We start from the raw sequence: 22104 nt of genomic DNA, 5'->3' as shown, positions 1-22104 counted from the left end.
GGAAAATATCAATACTGTATGTAAAATGTAAGCCCAGTGCATTACAGCATGCGCAGAACAGTGCCGTAGGCCAAAGAAACGTGAATGTCAGCATGATAGAGGATAGTAAGAGTAGCAATTGTTGGCTGCTATTTAATTTTGCAACATGACTTAGAAATGATATTAGGGTGTTCTGGGATGATAGTTTTAGGTATATTTCTGTTTGAACTGTCAAGTTTGGCAATGACAGGCAATCCCCGGTTATCGGCGGTGGTTCCCTTCTTGGCGGGGTGCTGATAAGTGAAAACTGTCATTAACTGAAACTCAGCCATGACTATTATCAGTACCTTATGGCGCTGATTACCAAAACTTTGCCTGCTATGACTCCATAAATTGGCGATTTTATGGCACTAGACAAGTGCCATACACCCAGATCCCCATTAACCAAGTGCGATAACGGGGGACTGCCTGTATAGGCAGTTATAAGCATTTTAGGAGTGTATATACCGTATATACTCGCATATCATGCGACTTTTGAATTCCTAATTTTGGAGCTTATTTTAAGGGGGTTGCATCTTATATGAGATATAAAATTTGAGTATGTAATAATCATATACTATTAGTATCGTATGATATAATACAAGCATATTGGATATGCATCTTTTCCATGGATCTTCTAAAAAGTTATGTTTTACTTCACTGCATTCAATATTATATATGTATTTTCATATTACTATTCGTTTTTATTATAAAATACAAACAGCAATCATGTTTAGGTTTGAAAATCAGCTGAGGGCGATTGAGAGTAAGTTTGATTTGCTGTGTCGAACATCAAATCAGAGCGACTTTATTGCTTCTAGTTAGCACAAATGAATCTCAAGATACTTTATTTATATAAGGCAAGGTTATTTTACATTATACAAAGCGTTTTCAAGTAGAAATATCACTTAAAAACGTCTCATGTGTGAACAAAATTTAGATATTTTTTCATTAGTAGATGGCGTTTAGGGCATGTTTATTGCGTAAACAAAAATCAACAGATTCCGTTCGATATTTTCACTTTATCTCATCAGAATAGTACAAGCTTTACGTATTTATCTTTTATTGGAGTGAAAACAGTAAAATGTGTTCTTTTCGTGCCCAGTAGTTTTGATTAAAACACATTTCTTTCATTTTGTTTACGGTCGAGTTTGAAGTTACTATACCGAAGTTTGCGAGTTTCATCCATATAGTACTGTTATCGTGCATTGGCAACAAAGATATAACTGCAGTAAACCTATGCCATCAAACACAACTGTAGATAAAATTGAGAGAAAAATCATTCAAATCAGAACTTCAGGTCTTGAGAGAACACATTTTACTGTTGTTTTCACACCGATGAAAGATAAGTAACGTTACGGTAAAGGTTCGTACTATGATGAAATGAAGCGAAAATAGCGAACGGAATCACATAATATTTCTACACAATAAACATGCCCAACGCAATCTGTTAACGAAAAAAAAAACTTTAGTTCACGAGGCGTATTTAATTCATATATCGACTTAAAAAAACATGTAGTAAAATGACAAATTACCTTCGGGAGTTTGGCAGGAGTGTAAATGAGTTAAGTGATTTGGTGGCAGAGTTACGAGAGATATTTCGGACAAGAGTTAGAGGGGGGTAGATGAGATTAGTGAATGGGATTTGGGAGGATGGTAGTGAGGGAGATGATAATGGTAGTCTGACTGGAAGTGTCTGGGAGAAGTTGAAAGCGGTGTAACTGAGAGTGTGTATGAGGGCCCCCAAACAAGATCCAGGGTGGGGACCTGCGTCCGAGCATCCATGGGTGTTGCGGAAAGCTATTTAGTGTGGGTGTGTGAGTGAAAGGAGGTGTCAAATGTAATGGGGGAGGAAATATTGAGGAGTTATGGAGTTCCATTTGACAACGCTGTGTGTGTGTGTGCGTCTGTGAGAGAGAGGAGAGAAAAGAGTAATTGGTGGTTGGATGGTTAACGATTGGATTGGCTGTTGGAGAGTTCTGGGTCGTCTGGTGGTCCTGTTAGTTGTTGGAGTTCTGTGTTTTGGTTAGTTTTGAGTTAGTCTTAGTGAGAAGCTGTGACAGCCAGTAGTGTTAGCAGGAGTCTGTTGAAGGCATTTTAGACAGATAAGTTGTGTGTCGTTGATTGTTGTTGTGATTTCTTGGTGTTGTAGTGGGTGTGTGTGTTGCCTTTTTTGTTGTGTTTTTTGTGTTAGTGATTGGTTGTGCAGTGGTCTTTTGTGGTTGCATTCCTTGGTGGTTGTTGTTGTGTTCCTTGTTGGTTTGTTGTGTTGTTGAGTTGTGGTTGTGTCCCTGTTGTTGTTGTGTTGTTGAGTTGTGGGTTGTGGTCCTTTGGTGTTGTGTCGAGTTGTGGTCCTTGGTTGTTGTTGTTGTTGGGTTGTGGTTGTTTATGTCTCAGCAGATAGCCCGGAGTATCTGGAGTGGTTGGGTAAGGACATGTGTTTTGAGAGTTTTTTGTTTTTTGTGTTTGTGTTTTTCTTTAGTTTTGTGTAGGTAGGTCAATTGTCCTGCATAGTCCGTAGTGTGAAGAAGAAAGTGTGACTGAGGGTGAGTTGGGCAGCTAGAGTGATTGGGTTTATGTTGGGGAAATTTGCTTGCTTGTTTTTTTTTAGCTTGTGATCTTGCCACAATAGTCAGAATACATTGAACCTCCAAAATACTGATATGTCATAGTCAGAATGCACTAAACCTCTAAAACTGGCTTATATTTATAAATTACTAAATTATATTGTATATTTAGTATACAGTATACTGAAGGCTAGGCTACTGTATTTGTATATATACGATATATGTACCGCAATATCATCATCATCATCTTTGCACTGAATTATCGTAAGCCAATGTGCATTGAACCAAGAGAATTAGCTGTAATTAATAATTACTATGCCATATATGTATAAAGTATGCTGTGTTTAGTGTAAAGCTAGGCTACCCTATATGTAAAGATGGTACTGATTACCCTAGTGTAGGCTTGGCTAGTATAATATTCTTACGGAAAATTAACACGGGCCGACTTACGTCCTAATAGATTTGTGACTGGTTGGTCATAATTAATTGTGGTAGTAAGTCGACTACTACCTGTAATGTAAAAATATATCAGTCCTATTCTCCTTAACGTCATTTGTAACATAACTCTGGTAATTTTTTTACTATCGTACAATGGTTGAAATGTAAGCAAAAAGACTGTTGTTATCGGATTGGTTGTTCATAGCAATTCAGCTGTTTCTGGCTTTATGCATTTTCCAAACAAGTACAGTGGTACCTCGACATATGAAAGTCCCAGCTTACGAAAATTTCAAGTTACGAAAGCAAATACGAAGATTTTTTCAGCTCTACATACAAAAATGATTCAGGTTACGAAAGGTTGTTGCTGTAAAGTCCCGAGATTCACCCGGACCACTGAGAACAATTTTAAAACTCGCGCGCCGCCAGCTGAGTAGACTCGCCACCATATCCTGCTCTCCTATTGGTCAGCATCTCTCCCATCGTGTTCTACGTAAAGGTGTCCTTCGGCCACTCGGTAGCAGCATCATTATCGTAAGCACGCGGAATTTGTTCATTCATATATGATTTCATTTGTTAACGTAAGTTTGTGATTTCGTTGTACTACTTTATCGTGTTGTGGGAGAACTTAATTAGTATACTACATAACTTAATTATGTACAGACCTTACAGACCTTACATCTTGTTCTGGTTGCCCCAGGTCCCTCAGTGTGAGGCACCTCTAATGTCTACCAGAGAGTTGCTAGTACATCTTCCGGTATATTTTGCATCTTCCAATCTTGGATGGTCTGGGATGCAGTTTAGATATTTGTCGAGCTTATTCTTAAACACATCTACGCTCACTCCTGTTATATTCCTCAGATGAGCTGGCAAACGCATTGATAGACACTGCATTATCGATGCTGGTGCGTCAGTGGATTAATGTCCTGTGTGCTTTCCTTATTCTTCCTGGTATAGTTTTTGGGTACTATTAATCTACCTCTGCTTGCTCTTTCTGATATTTTTAGCTCCCATGATGTTTTCGGCTATTCCTTCTATCTGTTTCCATGCCTGAATTATCATGTAGCATCTCTTCTACTTTCTAGACTATATAATTTTAAGGATTGTAGTCTTTCCCAGTAGTCAAGGTCCTTAACTTCTTCTATTCTAGCTGTAAAGGACCGTTTGTACACCTCTCTATTTGTGCAATATCCTTTTGAAAGTGTGGGTACCATATCATATTGCAATATTCAAGGTGGAACTACGAACATATGTTTTAAAGCATAATCATGTGTTCAGCTTTTCTTGTTTTGAAGTGCCGTAACAACACATTCCCATTTTTTGCTTTACATTTTGCCAATAGAATTGCTATTTGATCATTGCTTAACATGTTCCTATTCATCATCACACCAAGGTCTTTAACTACTTCCTTATTTGTGATTGTCTCATTATTAGGTCCCCTATATGCATATAGCTTTCCTTCTCTGTCTCCATAGTTTATTGATTCAAATTTATCAGAGTTAAATACCATCCTATTTTACCTCTGCCCAATCATATACTTTGTTAAGGTCTCTTTGTAGCGCGTTCCTATCTTCATCACAAGTAATTTCTCTACTTATTCTTGTGTCATCGGCGAAACTACTCACTACCGAGTCCTTAACATTACTGTCTATATCTGCAATCATAATAACAAACAGTAATGCAGCTAACACCGTACCTTGTGGCACACCTGATATTACCTTAGCTTCATCCGATTTCTCATCGTTTGTAATAACTATCTTTTTTCTGTTGTGTAAAAATTCTTTTAACCATCTTCCTACTTTATCCACTATATTATGTTTTCTAATTTTTTTCTTCGCTAATATATTATGGTCTACCTTGTCAAAAGCTTTTGCAAAGTCTAGATAAACCACATCTGTTCATTTCCGCTTTTCATATTTTTGTATATGTTCTCACGGTGGACTAACAGTTGGCTTTGTGTACTTTTTATTTTTTTCCGGGTATGAAACCATGTTGTCCATATTAAACAGATTATTTTTTATTAAATGTTTCATAATATTTTTCTTCATTACCCTTTCATACACTTTCATAATTAGTGATGTTAGACTCACAGGCCTATAATTACTTGCCTCTAGTCTTGATCCACTTTTGAATGCTAATTTGTACTCATCATAAATCATGCCTGTATCTACACTTTGTCTTAATAATATTGCAAGTGGCTTGCGATAGAATGAACTACTTTCTTTAACAAAATAGCAGGAACTCCATCAGGCCCTGCTGCAGCTCCATTTTTAATTTCATTAATAGCCTGCACAATACCAGCTTCATTAATATCTATGTCAGCTAAATATTCACTATTTTGTTCATGAACCTTACCTGCCAGATATATATAATAGCTTTATTCTCCGAAGTCCGACAGAATTTCAAAACTCCCGGCACACGCAGTGGTCGGCAGGTGGTAGTACCCATTCCCGCCGCTGGGAGGCGGGCGTCAGGAACCATTCCCATTTTCTGTCAGATATTTTCTGTCGCCGGTGCAGCCAACAAGTGTTTTCTGCACCTCCGTCATTGGATTTTGGAACTCTTTTGGTCACTTGAGTATCCCGATTGATTTTTGGTTATTTGATTTGGATCGGTGGTTAGCATACGCTAATTGTGGATTGGTTTTGAATTTGGCTTGATTTTTCCTTAAACTTGAGATGTCTGGATCTAGTTTGACTAGCGCAGAGTACGTGGTGTGAAGAATGCAAGTTGAGGCTACCGAAATCTTCGGTAGACCCTCATACAGTGTGCGCGAATTGTCGAAAAAACATGTTTGTGTGTTTGATGATCGCTGCAATGAATGTGAGAGTATGTCTCGATTCTGCGGTGGAAGGCGTATTATGAATCATATGTGTCTAAAATAGAAAGAGATAGGGTAAGAAGGAGTGGTAACGCCAGTTACACATCAGTGGAATTTATCCCTCCTAAACCTGTGATGCCTTCGGGCCCTACATTAGTGTCTGTGGAGGGAATACCTATCAATGATTCTTGAATCTTTGCGTAGCCTGGAATCAAAAGTGCAAGCATTAGAAGGTGAATAGTGCAGTGGTGTGTAGTGATAATGCTCCGAGTGTTGCGGAAGGGGGGTCGGACAACCGATCTGACGTTCCTTCGGCAAGACCTGGGGGCGCTTCCCAGGCTTCCAAAGTTTCGTAAACGGATCTTGAAAGAGTGCTTTTCGTCATCAGAATCGTCCTCCCCGCACAGCGGTTGGAGCTTTCGGAAGCGATCGCGCCCTTTGAAGAGGACAAAGACGATAGATGTCGCACAAGCGGCCGCCGCCTTTGATTCCTCAGAGGAGGACGCTGCACATCCCGTTAGCCCCTTCTGTTTTGCGGTCGTCTCCAGAACAATTCGAAGACTCTCCTCCGAAAAAGAGAGCAAAGGTGCAAGGTGTCGCACAGGCGACCGGCACCTTTGGTCGAAGGGAGAAAGACGCTTCACGGCCTTTCTCTTCTTTCTGTGAGAGGATGTCTTTTGACACAATGCTTTTGAGCGCCCTGGTTGCGCTAAGGATATACCTGTGGCGGTCCATGTGAGAAGGAGGAGGCTTCCCCTCGCCCCTCGTCTTCTCACAGGATCAGCCCTAAATCGAAGAAAAGATTGAGAATTTGCAAACAGTCAAATTTGGCCTTATTAGTTGCAGAGAAAGAGGATAATTCACGTCACAGGAGGAAGGATGATAACCTGCCAGTCAAGAGATTCAGGCAGTCTCCTTCTCATCGCCTCGCTTTTTCTCCTGTTACCTCGCCTTCCAGATTTCGTGCACGAAGGTCTGCAGAGCACGACGTTAAGGCGGCAGCGAGACTTGACGCCAGGCCTGACGTTCGACTGGGCGCTCGGCTCGACGCCGGGCATGACGCTCGGCTGGATTGGCCACCAAGTGACGTCGGCAGGACTCTCGGCTTGACGCCAGGCATGGCGCGCAGCTGGACGCACGACGTAATGTTTCTTCAGACATTCGCCGAGATTCGGAGGATAGTAATGAATCTCAAGAAGAAAAACTTGTCGGAGGAATTAACTGAAGAACAATCATCAGCAGTATCTGTCAGATACCAGGTTTTGGTTCAATTGCTTCGAACCTCCTTTGAAGAGAAGTTTAAACCTGAAGCCCCGCAGTCGCCTCCTTCACAATTGCCTATAGTCTAAGGCTATCAAGACTCCAGGATTGTTGAAGATGGCTACTTCATTATCAACAAAAAGGGCTTTTAAGAAAATGCAGAATTGGATGGAGTCAAGAAAAGCCCGAAACAAGAACGCTTTCGCCCTACCCCCTTCAAGACTGACAGGTAAGGCAGGTCTTTGGTATGAGACAGGGAGGAGATAGGTTTTTAGAGACCCCTCGTCGTCCCAAGGTGACTTCGCTACCTTGGTAGATGCACCGAAGAGATCCCTTTTGTCGACGACGAAAGTGCCCTGGACCCTTTCTGAGATGGACCATCATATGAAGGGACTCTTCCGTACGATAGAAGTTTTCAACTTTTTGGATTGGTGTTTAGGGGTCTTGGATAACCGGTCGCGTAGTCCTGATTCGCTTAGCCTCGAGGAGCTGTCCAGCGTGCTTGCATGCATGGACAAGGCCGTCAGGGATGGTTCGGAGGAGTTGGCTTCGCACTTCTGCACTTCGATTTTGAAGAAGAGAGCGGCCTATTGTGGTTTTACTGCAAAGGCGGTCTCTATCTCTCAAAAGGCAGAAATTGTTGTATGCGCCTCTTTCGAGGCATCTTTTTCCTCAGGCTATGGTCAAGATCTGGCTGTCGTCTACAAGAGAAGGCTACCCAAGACCTCCTAGCTCAGTCGGCAAAACTTACGGTTGTTTCTTCTACGTCGGCACGGGCGCAACCGTTCAAGAAGCAGAAGCCCTTTCGAGGTGGAGTTTCCTCGAGAACATCTTCTCGAGGAAGTACACGTTCCAGAGGCAGAGTCTCGGCTAAGATCAGAGGAAAGAAAATGAACCAGATATCCTTCAGCCACCAGTAGGAGCCAGGCTTCGACTATTCTCAAAAGCTTGGATAGAAAGGAAGGCGGACAGCTGGTCGCTCAACGTCATCAAGAGGGGGTAACAACGATTCCTTTCTTGAAACCTTCCCCCCACTGTGCACGACACCCAAGGATTTATCCCCTATTTACCATCAGGAGAAGCAACAAATCCTTTTCGATCTGCTCGAGCAGATGTTGGAAAAGAGAGCGGTGGAACAGGTAGTAGACTGGAATCTCCAGGCTTCTACAACAGGATATTCCTGGTGCCGAAACAGTCAGGAGGTTGGCGACCAGTCTTAGATGTGAGCAGTCTGAATCGGTTCGTACAGAAGCAGAAATTCAAGATGGAGACACTCAGTCAGTTCTTGGGGACCTTAAGACCAAACGATGGATGGTTTCATTAGACTTCAAGACGCGTATTTCCACGTCCCCATCCATCCACAGTCGATGAAGTATCTTCGGTTTGTCCTAAAAGGGACAGTTTATCAATTCAGGGCGCTTTGCTTCGGATTGAGCACTGCCCCTATGATCTTCACAACTTTAATGAAGAACGTGGCGAGGTGGCTTCATCTTGCAAATATCAGAGTCTCTATGTACCTGGACGACTGGGCTCATTCGTGCCTCCACTCAAACGCGGTGTCTGAAGGATCTTCAAACAACTTTATCGTTGGTGAAGTCCCTGGGACTACTGGTGAATTTCGAAAAGTCACATCTGATTCCAACCCAATCCATCTTGTATCTGGGGATTCAGATGGATTCAGTGGCTTTTCGAGCTTTTCCGTCCCAGGGACGTCAGCAGCAATGTTTAGACAAAGTGACAGCCTTCCTAAGGAAAGATCATGCTCGGTGAGGGAATGGATGAGCCTGCTGGGGACCATTCCTCGCTGGAGAAGTTTGTTTCCTTGGGGAGACTGCACCTCAGACCGCTACAATTTTTTCTCAAGGAAAAATTGGAAAGAAAGCAAGAATCTGGATATGAGCTTAAAAATTTCAAGAGAGGTAAAACATCACTTAAAATGGTGGCTAGATCCAGTGAAGTTGTCGGAGGGCGTGTCTCAAGCTTCAGAGCCCCGACCTAGTGTTGTTCTCCGACGCGTCCACCACGGGGTGGGGAGCAACATTAGGGGGGAGAAAGTGTCAGGCACCTGGAGAGGGGAACAGGTGTCCTGGCACATAAACCTAAAGGAAATGGCTGCCATCTTTTTAGCTCTCCAGTTTTTCCAAGAAAAAAGTCTCTCATCGAATAGTCCAAGTCAACTCAGACAACACACAGCTCTGGCGTACTTGAAGAAGCAGGGAGGAACACAGTCTCGGTCCCTTTTTGCACTGGCAAAGGAGATCTTGCTGTGGGCAAGGGCACTGGACATCACGATCCTTACAAGGTTTGTAGCAGGAGTAGAGAACGTCCGGGCAGATCTCCTCAGCAGACGAGGTCAACTTCTGCCAACCGAGTGGACTCTGCATCAGGAGGTATGCCAAGAGCTGTGGGGGTTATGGGGACGTCCGCTAGTGGACATCTTTGCGACGTCCAGAACGAAGAGGCTTCCACTGTACTGCTCCCCAGTACTCGACCCAGCGGCAGTGGCGATAGACGCACTTCTCTGGGACTGGACGGGGATGGACCTGTATGCCTTTCCCCCGTTCAAGATCACTAGGGGAAGTCATGAGAAAGTTTGCGGCGTCGGAAGGGACAAGAATGACTTGATCGCCCCGTTCTGGCCGGCGAGAGACTGGTTCACAGAGGTCATGGCCTTCGTAGTAGACTTCCCGAGGACGCTTCCAGTAAGGACAGATCTACTCAGACAGCCCCACTTCGAGAGGTACCACAGAAATCTCTCCGCCTCTGAGTCTGACTGCATTCAGACTATCCAAAAGTTGGCCAGAGCGAGAGGCTTTTCTAGGTCAGTGGCGAAAGCTATCGCCAGTGCAAGAAGAGCTTCATCCAATGCAGTGTACCAATCGAAGTGGGCAGTCTTCAGGAGTTGGTGCAAGAAGAACGGCATTTCCTCCACCACGACCTCTGTGAGCCAGATTGCTGACTTCCTTTTATATCTGAGAAGGGATCTAAACTTGCAGTCTCTACAATCAAGGGGTATAGAAGTGTGCTTTCAGTTGTCTTTAGGCACAGAGGCCTGGATTTGGCGGACAACAGAGACCTTCACGATCTCTTGAGATCTTTTGAAACAACGAAGGTTCAACAAACCCAGGTTGCCGTCTTGGAACTTGGATGTAGTTCTGAAGTTTTCTCATGTCCAGTCCATTTGAACCTATGCATACGGCTTCCCTGAAGGATGTTACTAGAAAAGCTAGCTTCTTCCTGACTGCTCTGGCAACGGCGAGAGAGTCAGCGAGGTACAAGCGATTAGCAAATACGTGGGCTTTAAAGGTTATAACGCGGTTTGGTTTTGTTTCCTTGAGCCCAACGTCCTGGCAAAAAATGAAAATCCGTCCAACCCTTGGCCTAGGACCTTCGAAATTAAAGGGATGGCCGAAATCATTGGGCGCGAGCCAGAGAGAGTTCTGTGCCCTGTCAGGGCTCTAAAATTCTACCTACAGAAGACTAAGGATTGTAGAGGTCTTTCGGATAACTTGTGGTGTTCGGTAAGGAAGCCAAATTTACCAATGTCGAAGAATGCTTTGCTTTTTTCTTGAGGGACACCATCAAGGAAGCGCATTCATCCTGTCAAGACAGTGATATGAAAATGTTGAAGGTGAATGCGCATGAAGTGAGGGCTATTTCTACGTCGGTAGCCTTCCAAAAGAACATGGCACTTAATAACATCTTGAATGCCACATTTGGCGTAGTAATTCAGTGTTTGCCTCGCACTACCTTCGGGGAGGTGAGCACATACGAGAACTGTTGCTCTTTGGGCCCATATGTCGCAGCAGACACTATATTGGGTACGAGAGTAGCACTCTTCCTATCATTTAGGAAATAATATGTTAGTTTGGACTTTTTAATTTTATTTCTTTTTATTTTTTATTTTTAGTTTATTATGCTTAGGTTTAGGGTTTAGTTTATTGTGGTCTTGGGTCGGCCGCCTTAGGCAGACTTCCCTCCATTAGCCTTGGTTATACGAAGTTTAACCAGATAGGCTAGGTCAGGTGGTAATGTTTTTGCTTCGCCCTCATAATAGGGTAAAATGTTTTTGTCATTGTGGTCATGTACCCGTTGACAAATCCATCTTCGGAGCGCACCAGCAATATAGGTCAGTCCTTGCTGGCAACCTCCAGTGAAGCATTAACAGCATTCGGTGTCTAATCAACACCTATATGATCTGTCACATTGTGGTCACGCTCCCCGTGACAGTTCATTAGAGCGCACCAGCTACACAGGTCACGTCCTTGCTGGCACCTCTAGGAATGCATTACCCAAAAAATTGGAGGTCTATAATGTAGGATCTAGTTGTTTTGTGGTCACGCCCCCGTTGACAGATCCTCTAGAACTCAACAGTCTCTAGTAAAGCAGAAGCAGACTTGGGTGACGGTACTCACGAAGTCAGCTATGCTAACAGGTAAGGAACCAAGATATCAATCATGTAAATGGAATTGTTTTCCCAAAATCCGAGTCTGTCTCCCCTTCCTCCAAAGGTGGGATTCAGCTATATATATATCTGGCAGGTAAGGTTCATGAACAGAATGATATTGTTATGATACAATAAAGTTTGTTCATACTTACCTGGCAGATATATATAATCAAGTGCCCACCCGCCTCCCCTCAGGAGACAGTGGCACTAGAAATATCTGACAGAAAATGGGAATGGTTCCTGACGCCCGCCTCCCAGCGGCGGGAATGGGTACTACCACCTGGCCGACCACTGCGTGTGCCGGGAGTTTTGAAATTCTGTCGGACTTCGGAGAATACAGCTATATATATCTGCAGGTAAGTAGAACAAACTTTATTGTATCATAACAATATCATTTTCGTCCCTTACTTCTATATCATTATCTTCATTATCTATTCCAGGGGTGAATTCTCTCTTAAATCGTTCTGCCAATATGTTGCCAAATTTCCTTTTGTTCATTCGTTAATCTCCCTTCAATTCTTAGAGGGCCTATTTCTATTCTTCTTTTATTCATCTTTTTCGTGTATGAGTATAATAGTTTATGGCTCCATAAATCACTGATTGCCGATAACCAGGGACTGCCTGTATTTCTGTTTTTAACAGAGCAACTAACATAGACATTCACACACAGTAGAAATATTGCAGAAATAATGGGTTTTCCATAATTTCTCTGAAACCTGATGGATATCCTGAAACCAAAAGGAGGAATAAGGATCCTTTGCCCAGTTAGGGGCCTTGAAAATATTACTAGATGACAAAAAATCAGGACCATCCAGTAATCTTTTGTGCTCGTTCAAGATCGTTTTCGTGTTGTTTCTAAGAATACCCATTCATTCTTCCTTCGAGATCTCATTACCAAGGCACACACTCGGATCTGAGAGGACAGTCTGCCTTTCTTTAAAGTGAAAGCCATTGACATCAGAGTAGTTGCCACCATGTATGCTTTCAGGCACAATAGTACAGTCAATTTACTGTGGAAGTGTAAGTGTATTTCCGATTCACACTATTTAAGATAGATATGGTCTATAAGAATTCCAGTACCCTGGGACTATTATCAGTGGCTGGCATGGTATTGGCAGGGAAGTAGCATAGGATGCATTCCTTTTATCCTTTCCTCTTCGCCTTGATGTAGGGTGGCAAGTCATTGGGGACCTTGGCGGTACCATGTACCTGGAGTGCCCACCACTTATTAGTGGATTGGTGGTGGTTTTTATTTCACAGTGGGTGACAGCATTGTGTGGTTGGTTTTTTGGTACTGTACAGGGCAAGGGCACCTGTTTTTTTTAAACTTTGCAAGCCATCAGACTTTTCCTTTGCTGCAAAGTCCCCATTGACCTGCCATGTGATTGGAATCTATAACTATGTAATTACTTGGTAAATATATATACAACATATTTCATAATAAAAACATCATATTTATTCATATATATTAGTTCCTCGTTGGACAAGTGGTTTACGCACTTGCCTACCGATTCAGTAGTCTCAAGTTCAATTCCCCGCTCTCAATTCCCCGGTCTACCAACGTGGAATCAGAGGAATTTGTTTCTGGTGATTAGCAGTTAATTTCTCGATATAATGTACTTCGGATTCCACAAAAAGATGTAGGTCCCATTGCTAGGAAAACAACTGATTCGTAGCCACATAAAAATATCTAATCCTTCAGGCCAGCTCTAGGAGACGAGTTAGTCAGCTCAGTGGTCTGGTTAAACTAAGATATACTTTTTTATTCACATTAATTTAAACAATGTAATACGTGTTCATCACTCAGCATCAGTAACAAACACCTTGACATATAAGATACAAAGATCCACATAGATTTTTTAGACTCCCAAGAACTCTTTTTGGGGCTTATTTGTTGTGGTGTTGTGATAAAGTAGACCAGTTCTTTGTCCAAACAATCCTGGTGGTTTTACAGCAGTTATTATCTGCAGTAGAAATGATAAAGTATATTATCAATAGAGAAACTCAATTTTCAGCAACTAAATAAATGCTTTTACACAGATATTGGACTTATTTTCCTAAATGTTTATTGTACATGCTATATTATGCTTGCTATATAGAATCATTTGTAAAAAATCCTTTGGTTTACATCTTTAAGTTGAGACTTTGCACTGTCAGGTTTAACTATTTAATAAAAATGAAAATATAGTTATAGAGTTGTCATAATACAAACAGTAATGATGATAATTCATTACTTCAGCCTATTGCATGTATATAAGCTTAACATTCATGTTCCCTTTTACAGCTTACAAAAAATACAAAATGGACCGAAATCAAGACTGTAAGGATTCTGAGAAAGGATTTGAAGGCTATGAATGACATAACGTGCATTCGAGGATTTATTGTCACAGTACCAGAAGATAGCCATCATCAGAACCATGTCATTGGTCTTGTAAGTATTTTAAAAAACTGGGTTTGTTCATATACGGAACAAACCTTTGGTGTTAACAATAGGAGAAACCTTCTGGTGCCAGCTGGAAACTGGTTAAAAACAATAAAAAATTATATATGCAAGGAATTTGGTATCTGGCATCTATAGCATAGATGAGGTGGAGGATGGTAGCGACTACGCTTGAACCCCACAATGCATTCAGTCTTTCTCAAATCGCCTTGGAGAGTGGATGTTCGCTCTTGTTCTCCTCCTCCCAAACCAGTTTTTTCGAATGAGCCTGTTATTCCTTTCCTGCTTTCTTGTGTTTATGGGTGTGTGTGTGTGTGTGTTTTGGGGTTCATTATGGATTCCTCCATCAGATCTAAGAAGTCTTGTGAGAGTCGACACATGTCTCGGCCTTCCAGGGTTCCCGTACTCAAGCTTCCATTTTGACTGACCCCTATACAACTTGCAGTAGGTGTCATTATAATTTTTGTAATATAACCAATCCATGCCCAGAGTGTTGCTCCTAGTCTGTTGTACATTGGAAGAACTACAAGAAGGATGAGAATCGTAGGAAGTCAACGCGTCCATTTTGGGAAGGAATCCCTCCTGCTCAAGTGAATGCTTTAGCTTCCCCCTTCTTCCAGACTTTTTCCTTCTGCTACCTCATCCATTGGTGCCCTGTCTCTTTCCTTTTTTCCTGTTGGTTTGCCTTTGGAAGCATCAAGAGTTGCTCAGGGTGACAGTTTGTTAATGTGCTATGTACAGGGGGAGGGAGAAATTGGATGCTGGATTTATTAAAAGCTATATGGGAAGAGGAAGTAATGCCAAGGGACTGGGAGAAGAGTCTTATGGTATACAGTGGTCCCCCCACTATTTCTCGGGGGGGATGCATACCAGACCCCCCTGCCCCCATGAATAGTTAAAACCTCCTATTTTGGTACTTAAACTCAAAAAAAAAAGCCCACAAAAAATTTTCATATCTGGTTTTTTTAAAGTTTTATATCACAAAAGGTGCATTTTATGATTATATTAATAAAAAAAACAGGAATTTGTGGATATTTCTCATAGAAAAATACTGTGAATAGGTGAATTTTCTGCGAATAATGCAGGGAAACGTTCCAGAGAGAAATCCGTGAATGTGTGAGTCTGCGAATCAGGAGAACACTAATACAGAGGGTCCACTGTGTGTATACAGTCAGCCCCCCGTATTCGCAGATTTCTCTCTGGAACATATACCTCCATTATTTGCAGGAAATTCACCTATTTGCAGTATTTTACCATGAGAAATATCCACAAATTCCTGTTTATTTTTTTTATCAAATATTTTTATTGTGATAAAAATATTGAAAAAACCAGGTACAGGCAGTCCCTGGGTTACGACGGGGGTTCCGTCCTTGAGACGCGTCACAAGTCGAAAATCGTCGTAAGCCGGAACATCGTAAAAAATCCTAAGAAAACCTTACTTTTAATGCTTTGGGTGCTTTGAAAACTGTAAACTGCATTCTTATTGCATTTTTCATCCCTAAAACCTTCCAAAATTGATTATTTTGCATTTTTTATGTCATATTTCTTGTGCCAGATGAGCATTGTAGGCTTCAAAACCCTGGAAATAATATCTGATGAATATAATTGAGAAGCGCCTTAACCTCGTAACGTCGTAAACGCCGAACCCACCGTAACCGGGGACTGCCTGTATAAACATTATTAGTGGTTTTTTTCTTGAGTTTTAATTATCAAATAGGTAATTATAAGCATTTAGTAGGGGTTTCAACTATCATGGATTTAGCTATTTGCGTATTTTTGTTTTAGTATCAATCCCCCACAAATATGGGGGGAACACTGTACAAGCAGAAGGGAGGTGTCATGGATTGTGGTAACTACAGGGAATTAAACTAACAGAGCATGGATTGAAAGTTTCAGGGAAGATACTGGATGAGAGATTAAGAGAGATTGTAAATATCGGGAAACAGCAGTATGGATTCATGAGAGGAAAAGGGATGGTAGATGCCATCTTCATAGTAAGACAGATACAGGAGAAAAAAACTAGTGGGAAACCAGGAGCTCTGTGCATTTATAGACCTAAAGAAAGCTTATGACAGAATCCCAAGAAAAGTGATGTTTTGGTGTTTGAGGAAGAGGAAAATGAGAGTAGTTGGGGAAACAAAAACTTTGAAGTTAGTGTTGGATTACCCCAGGAGTCAGCATTAAGCCCATTTTTGTTTGTGTTGGTCATTGATGTGTCAAGTGAAGAGATCAGGAATGAAGAGCTGTGGGAGTAATTGTACACTGATGAGTTGGTGATTACTGCTGAAATGAGGACCTGCAGAGAAGGGTTGGAGAGTGGCACGAGTCTTTAGAGAGGGGTGGCTTAAAGGTGAAATGTGAGTAAAACAGAGGTTTTGGTGAGCAGTATGGTAGGTAGAGACAGAATAGTAATACAGGCAGTCCCCAGTTATTGGTGGGGGTTACGTTCTCTGGGTGCTCAGAAGTGAAAACTGCCATTAACTGAAACTCAACGATTTAAGGTGTTTGTGACGCTGAGTTTTGGTAAATGGCGCCTTGTTTAGGTATGTTATGGTGCCATAACTCTATTATCGGCACTTAAAGCGCCAATAACTGAATCTCAGCCCATTATGGCGCCATAAAACCAGATCACCATTAACTGAGACTGCTGATAGCCAGGAACTGCCTGTACAAGAAAGAAGAGGCTCTATTATAAAATAGGTAGAAAAGTTTAAATACTTACGATCTGCGTTAAGCCAAGAGGGAGGGTGTGAGGCTAATGTTGACAGTAGGATAAAAAAAAACTGCGGGGGGGAAGTGGAGAGAGGTAGCTGGAGTATATAGTATGTGATAAAAAAATGCCAATCAAGCTAAAAGTCAAGATCTATAGCACAGTGATAAGAGCTGTGTTAATGTATGGGTTGACGGCAAGCATACGCTGACAGAAACTGCAAGTAAAAAAAATAAAAAATAAACACAAATAATAATAATCAAACACAACATCCACACAAGCAAACAAATTTTAAAGAATAAAATGAAACTATCAATTACATTCAGACTAATTCAGCCTACTACATTGCCAGCTAAGACCTATTGTGCATTTCAGGGCTGTGTCCAATTGATTTTTGTCGATAAAATCTTACCAAAGCATCGCATATGGATCGTTTTTGGAAATAGCTATTTGAAGCCAGCCTAATTGCCAACAATATATGTTGATGTCTAATCTTGATAATTAGGGCCCGCCCTTATCAGAGTAAATCAAAGAAATTCAAACGGGAAACTTGGCTAAATGTAGCAGGCTCATAGACAGAGGGTAGCAAAAATCATTACTGAGGGCCCTCCCACTCATTGATACTGTAGTATGACGTACTAGACTAGACACCCCGCCCATATACTTAATGAATGAAGACTCAGATGTTGGTAGTACTAGTAATATATAGTAGTATGTACTATATGGAATTTATATATTGTTTCAAATACCTAAGTAGAGTACAAATGAGATTATTGTGTAATACTGTTCCATGGCTAAATTCATGTTTCCTTTAACTTGAAATATGCACCAAGTCTTACTCTCTGTGAAAACCATTGTTACCTTAGATTTTCAAGGATATGTAACAAATTATCGTTCAGATACCACGAAATTTGGCCACATAGTCAGGAGGCCTCTGGACAAAGACCAGTATATAGCAATGAATAAAAATCAATCAATAACATACGTACTTAGGTTTTCGTATGCTCACGGCCATGTAAAGTATTGATAATCATGTTATTATGATAATGATAATCACAGTAATATTCATCACAGTTAACTACAATCATCATCATTATTCTTCATCATACTTTGACATCAGGAAAGAGGATCATAGAATATGTATAAATACATATCCTGTATACATACACACATAGACAGTTATGGTACATACCATAGTGCACACACACTTATACAAATTTTGTACAGGGTGTTTTGAAAATTAGAGCCCCCCCCACCCCCCCCGGCCTCTACAGCATAAACTAAAATTGATATGGACAAAAACAAAATAATTCAGAAACAGGTAGTTTATTTAAGTTTCTTCTCTAAGCATTTAATATTTTGTGTGGTCTCCATCTGCCTGTACCAAGCCTGCTTTCTTTTGAGGGGTATGATTTCAGCAAATCGCAAAAAAGCTGAGACTCAAACTCATTTCCCTGAGCACTTCGGTCACCTCTCTTCGCAGGTCGTCGAGGCTTCGTATACCATCATAGTTGCAATACGATTCCTTTAATATACAGTGGACCCCCGTATTCGCGTTCTCCGGATTCGGCGGACTCACACATTCGCGGATTTCTCTCGGGAACGGTTTTTCCCGCATTATTCGCGGAAAAATTCGCGCATTCGCGGTATTTTTCTATGAGAAATATCCACAAATTCCTGGTTTTTGTGACATCAATTTCATCATAAAATGCACTTTTGTGATAAAACCATTAAAAAAACCAAGTATGAAAATTTTTAGTGGTTTTTCTTAAGTTTTAACTAACAAAATAGACTGTTTTTAGCGCTTTTATAGGGGTTCCAAACATTCGCGGATTCTACTATTCAAGGGGGGGGGGGGGGGGGGTCCGGTACGCATACCCCCGCGAATACAGGGGTAACACTGTACTACCAATGTTTTCAACACACATTAAGGTCAGAGAAGCTACCTGGAAATTCACTTGACGAGAAGAAATCAATACCACTGTTTCGAAGCAGCCCATGTGTCTGAAGAGCCTTGAAAAATGGTGCCTAATCATGCAAAAATGTGACTTCTTCAACAGATAACACATTTTCAGGATCTTTGAGGAAAGGAAATACTCACCAGTAAGTTTCTCTGAAGTATTTGCCATTCCATGACTGTCCTTTTTCATTGATGATCCACATTAACCGTTTGGCTGTGAAGCAGAAAATCTCCAGCGGCTTGATAAGAGAAAATTGCTGAACTGAAAATCAGTGTTTTTTTGGCACTTACTGGTACCGATAACTGGAAATTGGTGCATTTTTGTGCCGAAAAAGCACCATAAAACCAGATCACTGATAACCAGGGACTGTCTGTTACTGTTTTTATTTATAAGTAACTTATCAAGTAATTACAGGCAGTCATTGGTTATTGGCGGGGGTTCTGTTCTCAGCAAGGTGCCGATAAGTAGAAATCGCCTGTAATCAGTGATGGCACCGGTAACCAGTTCATGGTAACCCTGTTAGGTATGTTATGGCACCATAACTCTACAGGCAGCCAAGTTCCAGTTGTTGGTGCTTTAAGGTGCCAGTAATAGTTATGATGCCATAACATACCTAAACGAGGCTCAATTAACCGATTATTGCTGCCATAAGTTTCATTTAATGCCAGTTTTCACTTATCGGCACCCTGCCGAGAATGGAGCCCCCAGCCGATAACCGGGGACTGCCTGTATTAGGCGCCAAGAACCAGAACTCTTAAGTGTTATGGTGCTAGACAAGTGCCATAAAACTGGATCACCCATTGACCGAATCTGCAGATACGTAACTGGGGCTGTCTGTACACGGCTGAAAGTTACACTTTTACGGCAGCTTTAATTCAAAACTTTGCGGGTGACACTTCTAACCATTGAGTAGATAACCAGTTTTACCCACTCATGGGAGAATAGGGATGAAGAATAACGAAGCAGAATGTTCATTTCCTGCAGTTATCAAGTAAACAGCAGTGTTGGCGATAGCTTATTCATTATTTGCCGGTTATTTAACTGGATTTCAGTGGTGTATATTCCCACAGTAATGCATACATATTTAGCGGTCAATGGAATCTCAGGATGAGTTTTTTCTTTTTTGGTTATTATCAAGTTGATTCATCAATTAATCTCTTATTTACCCTTGCAAACTGATGATAATAGTCCAGCCCTAAATTAATTCTCATATGTTACACCATTCCTTTATGCTAAACTTTGCACAATGTTATTTTGTTTACTGGGGCCCTCATTACTTGTAAACCTTCGGTATATAGTTTTGCCTTAATATCAAATTCTTGAATGGTGTTTTTTGAGTTTAAATATTTGCAAACTGTTTATTGACTAGAGTAATTTTTTAATGTTTCTTCATTCTTTTAGGCTAAAAGCTAGGCAATTTTTGGACCCCCCCCCCCCCCCCCCCCCCCCCCCCCCCCCCCCCCCACCCCCCCCCCCCCCCCCACCCTTTTTTTTGTGGCCTAGGCTTCTTGCAAGTTGTACATAGCAAACAAGTTTATGTTTGCTAGGTGAAATTCAGTACTGTATAGTCAAACCTGATCCTCAGATGGTCACAATAACAGATAGCTGGTTGCAAAATATATCTGCATAATGAACTTCCCATTGAAGGGTTTTATTTTAAAATACTAAGGATATTTATATTAAGCAATTGTTCAGTATTATTATGCTTCCTACAAATTATTGTACTAATTTTGTGTTTAAATTTCTAGGGTGTTGGTGTATGGCGGGAGCTCAACCCTCAGCTTCTAAATTGGATACAGTCAATGGTGGGTCAAGGACTTACAAGTGTTGCTAAAATGAGAAAGAGTTTACGTCACCTTGTTAAGGAGAATTTTCCCAATGTTGATACAAATAACACCCACTTCTATCCTCCAGCAAAAACAATAGCTTATTACATGCATCTAGTTAGAATGCGTCTTCTTGGCACCAAAGATGATCCCAAAGATCTAGAGCCTCAAAAAGGAAGATTTAGGAAAGAAAAAGATGAGGAACTGTGCGATTATTTTCTTCTACCAACGAGGAAGTCCCTTACACCATTTGATGAAAAAGAGGTTATTTCTGAAGTAACTGAGGTCATTCAGGAATTTGAAGACATGCAAGACCAACATGATACTGATGATTCCTCTCTGCCTATTGCCCAGCCAGTGGTCTTAGCATCAACCCCTGCCAAATCTTTGCAGACGGTAGCAGAAGAATTTCGAAATTTACTATTACAGATGCAGAGTTACTCGTTTAGTGTCAGAAATATATCTGCCTTACAGAAAGCCCATAATGAAGTTGAACAGGCATTTACAAATTTGAAAAAGACTTGCAAAATGGACCAAAAAATTATGGCCAATGTTGGAAAAAACCCTAACTATCAAAAGAGGAGGGTTGAAAGGATTGAAGTCAAATGTGAAAAGGTGGTTGACCTCAAACCACCAACTATAAGACAAGTGACTTATCCCTCAAAGAGAAGAAAGAGAGATATAGAATTACAAAGTTATCCTAACATGGACTTTAGATCAGATGAAAACACTGTGCAACGTGAGGTTGCTGCTGTGAAACTAGAACTTACAGATGATGGCAGTGTTCTTAATATAACAGAATATCTATAAGAAAGCCATATACTGTATGTATATAGAAACTGATGTATATTATGTACATATGTTTTGTGATTACTTATACAGTGAAATGAAAATGAAATATTAAGACAGTTTTATGCACCATCAAGTGTCCTATTTTGTATGAAATGTATGAACTTTTCTGTAGTAATAATTTTTAATTATATTAATGATTGTTAGTTGGGTAACAAACCACCAGTTCATCATATACTATTTTAGTGCATGTTCAAGACTGCACATAATTAGATATGGTTTGATACCTTAATATGATTTCTAGAAATATCCCATGTGATTTATGTATTTTTAGATTGGATTGCTGTTGTGTCAATGTGACTCCAAGACACCTAATTAAATAGAAGTACTATATTGGTACAGTATAGAAATGCACCGCCCATTTTCCATGGAAGATTTTTAGCAGTGAAAATTCTTTTGAAAAAATCTGTTCTGATTTTATCAGGTAATATCCATTTTCTTACCATTTTTATAGTTTCTTTGATAAATTTTCCATTTCAGTACAACATATTTTAAAACTTAAAAAAATATTGTTTCTGCCTCTTTAAAATTTACTGTTTCACAATTGACAAAGTTATGAAAAGAATTGTGATCAGTAGTGTGAAATATGTAATGCATACAATGGCAGTTGACAAGTCAATAACAAATAAATATTCTTTGGATTTTTTTTTTTTCTAATGGTTAACCTGTTTATGTCATGTAAAGGAATTCACGAGGACCAGTGACATGAATCACTAGGCTTAACTCCTGGACTATGTATAGTCACATTTAACTAAAATAACCTTTTTTTG

General features: G+C 40.7%; 1 protein-coding gene across 1 annotated transcript in view; it reads left to right on the top strand.

Moving 5' to 3' along the window:
* Window positions 1–21513, top strand: part of LOC135219226 (uncharacterized) — a 78804-nt gene extending 57291 nt beyond the window's left edge. Inside the window, exons 3-4 of the mRNA XM_064255811.1 lie at window positions 13833–13979; window positions 20408–21513. Coding sequence (XP_064111881.1) covers window positions 13833–13979; window positions 20408–21295 — 1035 coding nt within the window. The 3' untranslated portion in view covers window positions 21296–21513. The remainder of the gene's footprint in view (window positions 1–13832; window positions 13980–20407) is intronic.
* Window positions 21514–22104: the final 591 nt, after the last annotated feature.

This window comes from Macrobrachium nipponense, chromosome 1 (assembly GCF_015104395.2).
Source record: "Macrobrachium nipponense isolate FS-2020 chromosome 1, ASM1510439v2, whole genome shotgun sequence".
NCBI lineage: Eukaryota > Metazoa > Arthropoda > Malacostraca > Decapoda > Palaemonidae > Macrobrachium > Macrobrachium nipponense.
Note: the sequence above shows the minus strand (reverse complement) of the source record. Positions and strands in the feature narration are given on the sequence as shown.